The sequence below is a fragment of the Taudactylus pleione genome, unplaced genomic scaffold (genome assembly GCF_031769625.1).
Source record: "Taudactylus pleione unplaced genomic scaffold, aTauple2 ptg001045l, whole genome shotgun sequence".
Lineage (NCBI taxonomy): Eukaryota > Metazoa > Chordata > Amphibia > Anura > Myobatrachidae > Taudactylus > Taudactylus pleione.
The window spans coordinates 1,127,532-1,134,815 of NW_028285446.1; the positions used below are offsets into that span (position 1 = coordinate 1,127,532).

Sequence of the window (7,284 nt, forward strand, 5' to 3'; positions counted from 1 at the left end):
GTAATGTGTTATATACATAGTGACGTCACACCATGCAGTGCCCTGTAATGTGTTATATACACAGTGACGTCACACCATGCAGTGCCCTGTAATGTGTTATATACATAGTGACGTCACACCATGCAGTGCCCTGTAATGTGTTATATACACAGTGACGTCACACCATGCAGTGCCCTGTAATGTGTTATATACATAGTGACGTCACACCATGCAGTGCCCTGTAATGTGTTACATCATATACATAGTGACGTCACACCATGCAGTGCCCTGTAATGTGTTATATCATATACACAGTGACGTCACACCACGCAGTGCCCTGTAATGTGTTATATACATAGTGACGTCACACCATGCAGTGCCCTGTAATGTGTTATATACATAGTGACGTCACACCATGCAGTGCCCTGTAATGTGTTATATACATAGTGACGTCACACCATGCAGTGCCCTGTAATGTGTTATATACACAGTGACGTCACACCATGCAGTGCCCTGTAATGTGTTATATACATAGTGACGTCACACCATGCAGTGCCCTGTAATGTGTTATATACATAGTGACGTCACACCATGCAGTGCCCTGTAATGTGTTATATCATATACACAGTGACGTCACACCACGCAGTGCCCTGTAATGTGTTATATACATAGTGACGTCACACCATGCAGTGCCCTGTAATGTGTTATATACATAGTGACGTCACACCATGCAGTGCCCTGTAATGTGTTATATACACAGTGACGTCACACCATGCAGTGCCCTGTAATGTGTTATATACATAGTGACGTCACACCATGCAGTGCCCTGTAATGTGTTACATCATATACATAGTGACGTCACACCATGCAGTGCCCTGTAATGTGTTATATCATATACACAGTGACGTCACACCACGCAGTGCCCTGTAATGTGTTATATACATAGTGACGTCACACCATGCAGTGCCCTGTAATGTGTTATATACATAGTGACGTCACACCATGCAGTGCCCTGTAATGTGTTATATACATAGTGACGTCACACCATGCAGTGCCCTGTAATGTGTTATATACACAGTGACGTCACACCATGCAGTGCCCTGTAATGTGTTATATACATAGTGACGTCACACCATGCAGTGCCCTGTAATGTGTTATATACACAGTGACGTCACACCATGCAGTGCCCTGTAATGTGTTATATACATAGTGACGTCACACCATGCAGTGCCCTGTAATGTGTTACATCATATACATAGTGACGTCACACCATGCAGTGCCCTGTAATGTGTTATATCATATACACAGTGACGTCACACCACGCAGTGCCCTGTAATGTGTTATATACATAGTGACGTCACACCATGCAGTGCCCTGTAATGTGTTATATACATAGTGACGTCACACCATGCAGTGCCCTGTAATGTGTTATATACACAGTGACGTCACACCATGCAGTGCCCTGTAATGTGTTATATACATAGTGACGTCACACCATGCAGTGCCCTGTAATGTGTTATATACACAGTGACGTCACACCATGCAGTGCCCTGTAATGTGTTATATACATAGTGACGTCACACCATGCAGTGCCCTGTAATGTGTTATATACAGCACAGACTATAATCAGTGTAACACAGAGGTAGATACAGCCCAGAGCTGTGAGGACTTACCGGGGGCAGCACACGTGAACCAATGCCGGTGCTGGGAGGCACTGGTGAGGTGACCCAATAACGCTGGTGCTGGGAGGCACTGGTGAGGTGAGGTGAGGTGAGGTGAGGTGAAGGGCGGGTATGAGAGCTGCATCAGTCTCGTCGGTAGTCGGGCGGGAGGAACAGCGGGAACCACATTACCGTGATCCCAACACCCCCAGCAGGTACACATATTATATCCCCCCCACACACACACATTATATACCCCCTCCCCCCCATACACACACATTATATACCCCCTCCCCCCCATACACACACATTATATAACCCCTCCCCCCACACACACACATTATATACCCCCTCCCCCCCATACACACACATTATATACCCCCTCCCCCCCATACACACACATTATATACCCCCTCCCCCCACACACACACATTATATACCCCCTCCCCCCCATACACACACATTATATACCCCCTCCCCCCCATACACACACATTATATACCCCCTCCCCCCCATACACACACATTATATACCCCCTCCCCCCCATACACACACATTATATACCCCCTCCCCCCCATACACACACATTATATACCCCCTCCCCCCCATACACACACATTATATACCCCCTCCCCCCCATACACACACATTATATACCCCCTCCCCCCACACACACACATTATATACCCCCTCCCCCCCATACACACACATTATATACCCCCTCCCCCCCATACACACACATTATATACCCCCTCCGCATCACACGCATTATACAGCCCCCCTATACACACACATTATACACCCCCCCACACACACACATATTATATACCCCCTCCCCCCATACACACACATTATACACCCCCTCCCCCCCATACACACACATTATATACCCCCTCCCCCCCATACACACACATTATATACCCCCTCCGCATCACACACATTATATACCCCCTCCGCATCACACACATTATACAGCCCCCCCCACACACATTATACAACCCCCCTATACACACACATTATACACCCCCCCACACACACACACATATTATATACCCCCTCCCCCCATACACACACATTATACACCCCCTCCCCATACACACACATTATACCCTCCTCCCCCCCCATACACACACATTATACACCCCCCATCACACACACATTATACACCCCCCATCACACACATTATACACCCCCCATCACACACACATTATATACGCCCTCCCCCCATACACACACATTATACACCCCCTCCCCCATCACACACATATTATACCCTCCTACCCCCATACACACACATTATACACCCCCTCCCCCATCACACACATATTATACCCTCCTACCCCCATACACACACATTATACACCCCCCATCACACACACATTATACACCCCCCATCACACACACATTATACCTTCCTCCCCACATACACACACACTATACACCCCCTCCCCCCATACACACATTATATACCCCCTCCCCCATCACACACATTATATACCCCCTCCCCCATACACACACATTATACTCCCCCTCCCCCCATCACACACACATTATACACTCCCCCCCCATACACACACATATTATACCCTCCTCCCCCCCATACACACACATTATACACCCCCCCACACACACACACACACATTATATACCCCCTCCCCCCGCTACACCTGGCACACACACACCCTGTGCATCCTTCCCTTTGCTACACCTGACACACACACCCTGTGCATCCCTCCCCTCGCTACACCTGACATACACACACACCCTGTGCATCCCTCAACTCGCTACACCTGACACACACACACTCTGTGCGTCCCTCCCCTCGCTACACCTGACACACACACACCCTGTGCATCCCTCCCCTCGCTACACCTGACACACACACACACACACACCCTGTGCGTCCCTCCCCTCGCTACACCTGACACACACACACAAACCCTGTGCATCCTTCCCTTCGCTACACCTGACACACACACACCCTGTGCATCCGTCCCCTCGCTACACCTGACACACACACACACCCTGTGCATCCTTCCCCTCGCTACACCTGACACACACACACACACCCTGTGCATCCCTCCCCTCGCTACACCTTACAAACACACACCATGTGCATCCTTCCCTTCGCTACACCTGACACACACACACACACCCTGTGCATCCCTCCCCTCGCCACACCTGACACACACACACCCTGTGCATCCCTCCCCTCGCTACACCTGACACACACACACCCTGTGCACCCCTCCCCTCGCTACACCTGACACACACACCCTGTGCACCCCTCCCCTCGCTACACCAGACACACACACACCCTGTGAATCCCTCCCCTCGCTACACCTGACACACACACACCCTGTGCATCCCTCCCCTCGCTACACCTGACACACACACACCCTGTGCATCCCTCCCCTCGCTACACCTGACACACACACACACTGTGCATCCCTTCCCTCGCTACACCTGACACACACACACCCTGTGCATCCTTCCCCTCGCTACACCTGACACACACACACCCTGTGAATCCCTCCCCTCGCTACACCTGACACACACACCCTGTGCATCCCTCCCCTCGCTACACCTGACACACACACACACACACACACACACCCTGTGCATCCTTCCCCTCGCTACACCTGACACACACACAACCTGTGCATCCTTACCTTCGCTACACCTGACACACACACACCCTGTGCATCCCTCCCCTCGCTACACCTGACACACACACACCCTGTGCATCCTTCCCTTCGCTACACCTGACACACACACACCCTGTGCATCCCTCCCCTCGCAACACCTGACACACACACACACACCCTGTGCATCCCTCCCCTCGCTACACCTGACACACACACACCCTGTGCATCCCTCCCCTCGCTACACCTGACACACACACACCCTGTGCATCCCTCCCCTCGCTACACCTGACACACACACACCCTGTGAATCCCTCCCCTCACTACACCTGACACACACACACCCTGTGCATCCCTCCCCTCGCTACACCTGACACACACACACCCTGTGCACCCCTCCCCTCGCTACACCTGACACACACACACCCTGTGCATCCTTCCCCTCGCTACACCTGACACACACACACACACACCCTGTGAATCCCTCCCCTCGCTACACCTGACACACACACCCTGTGCATCCCTCCCCTCGCTACACCTGACACACACACACACACACACACACCCCCTGTGCATCCTTCCCCTCGCTACACCTGACACACACACAACCTGTGCATCCTTACCTTCGCTACACCTGACACACACACACCCTGTGCATCCCTCCCCTCGCTACACCTGACACACACACACCCTGTGCATCCTTCCCTTCGCTACACCTGACACACACACACCCTGTGCATCCCTCCCCTCGCTACACCTGACACACACACACACACCCTGTGCATCCCTCCCCTCGCTACACCTGACACACACACACCCTGTGCATCCCTCCCCTCGCTACACCTGACACACACACACCCTGTGCATCCCTCCTCTCGCTACACCTGACACACACACACACACCCTGTGCATCCTTCCCCTCGCTACACCTGACACACACACAACCTGTGCACCCCTCCCCTCGCTACACCTGACACACACACCCTGTGCACCCCTCCCCTCGCTACACCTGACACACACACACCCTGTGAATCCCTCCCCTCGCTACACCTGACACACACACACCCTGTGCATCCCTCCCCTCGCTACATCTGACACACACACCCTGTGCATCCCTCCCCTCGCTACACCTGACACACACACACCCTGTGCATCCCTCCCCTCGCTACACCTGACACACACACACCCTGTGCATCCCTCCCCTCGCTACACCTGACACACACACACACACCCTGTGCATCCTTCCCCTCGCTACACCTGACACACACACAACCTGTGCATCCTTACCTTCGCTACACCTGACACACACACACCCTGTGCATCCCTCCCCTCGCTACACCTGACACACACACACACCCTGTGCATCCTTCCCTTCGCTACACCTGACACACACACACCCTGTGCATCCCTCCCCTCGCTACACCTGACACACACACACACCCTGTGCATCCCTCCCCTCGCTACACCTGACACACACACACACACACCCTGTGCATCCCTCCCCTCGCTACACCTGACACACACACAACCTGTGCATCCTTACCTTCGCTACACCTGACACACACACACCCTGTGCATCCCTCCCCTCGCTACACCTGACACACACACACACCCTGTGCATCCTTCCCTTCGCTACACCTGACACACACACACCCTGTGCATCCCTCCCCTCGCTACACCTGACACACACACACACCCTGTGCATCCCTCCCCTCGCTACACCTGACACACACACACACACACCCTGTGCATCCCTCCCCTCGCTACACCTGACACACACACACACACACACACACACACCCTGTGCATCCCTCCCCTCGCTACACCTGACACACACACACCCTGTGCACCCCTCCTCTCGCTACACCTGACACACACACACACACCCTGTGCATCCTTCCCCTCGCTACACCTGACACACACACAACCTGTGCATCCTTACCTTCGCTACACCTGACACACACACACCCTGTGCATCCCTCCCCTCGCTACACCTGACACACACACACACACCCTGTGCATCCTTCCCTTCGCTACACCTGACACACACACATCCTGTGCATCCCTCCCCTCGCTACACCTGACACACACACACACACACACACACCCTGTGCATCCCTCCCCTCGCTACACCTGACACACACACACACACACCCTGTGCATCCCTCCCCTCGCCACACACACACACACACCCTGTGCATCCCTCCCCTCGCTACACCTGACACACACACACCCTGTGCATCCCTCCCCTCGCTACACCTGACACACACACACCCTGTGCAACCCTTCCTTCGCTACACCTGACACACACACCCTGTGCATCCCTCCCCTCGCCACACCTGGCACACACACACACACCCTGTGCATCCCCGTGTCAGCATTTTCTGTCATGTCTACTAATGGATCTTTTTTTAATGTCTTGGATCGTGGTTGGTTTGAGCCTGTACTTCCATAGCAGGTGAGTTACCTAATATTAGCTACAGGCTCACTCACTGCACCACACACAACTGCTTACATCGGCCTACCTTATCCATCTGTGCAGGCCTGCAGCTGGGGACGCAATGTGCGCGGAGACGATAGACCCATGATGGTGCAGTGTGTCACTTCACTAGGATATGGGACGGTGAACTGCCCAACCAGGGCTCCATGGGTTCTCTGCAATATTCAGGAGTCTCCTGGACATTTCCGGAGAGTAATCAAGTACTATTCTACTGCAGAGAACGTGTGTGTGTGTGTGTGTGTGTGTGTGTGTGTGTGTGTGTGTGTGTGTGTGTGTGTGTGTGTGTGTGTGTGTGTGTGTGTGTGTGTGTGTGTGTGTGTATATATATATATATATACACACACACACACACACACACATATTCAGCCGACTTGTATGAATCTGTAATAATTAGTTGGATGTTATTCCCACTGAGAAACAATAGGTGGCGCTACTGCATAACACAAGTTACGTGAGCTAAATGTGTGCTGCATTGCTCTGCTAGTGCGGATCCCTGTCA

At 52.8% G+C, this 7,284-nt stretch overlaps 1 protein-coding gene across 3 annotated transcripts in view; it reads right to left on the minus strand.

Moving 5' to 3' along the window:
- CCDC187 (coiled-coil domain containing 187) overlaps window positions 1-6,987 on the minus strand; it is a 114,972-nt gene extending 107,985 nt beyond the window's left edge. For 2 of the 3 annotated variants that reach the window (XM_088461412.1, XM_088461411.1), the window contains exon 1: window positions 6,811-6,987. In XM_088461412.1, the coding sequence (XP_088317538.1) occupies window positions 6,811-6,819 (9 nt within the window). In that variant the 5' untranslated portion in view covers window positions 6,820-6,987. Of the gene's footprint in view, window positions 1-1,652; window positions 1,843-6,810 lie in introns of those variants that run through there. The other variant, XM_088461413.1, reaches the window with a different exon arrangement.
- Window positions 6,988-7,284: the final 297 nt, after the last annotated feature.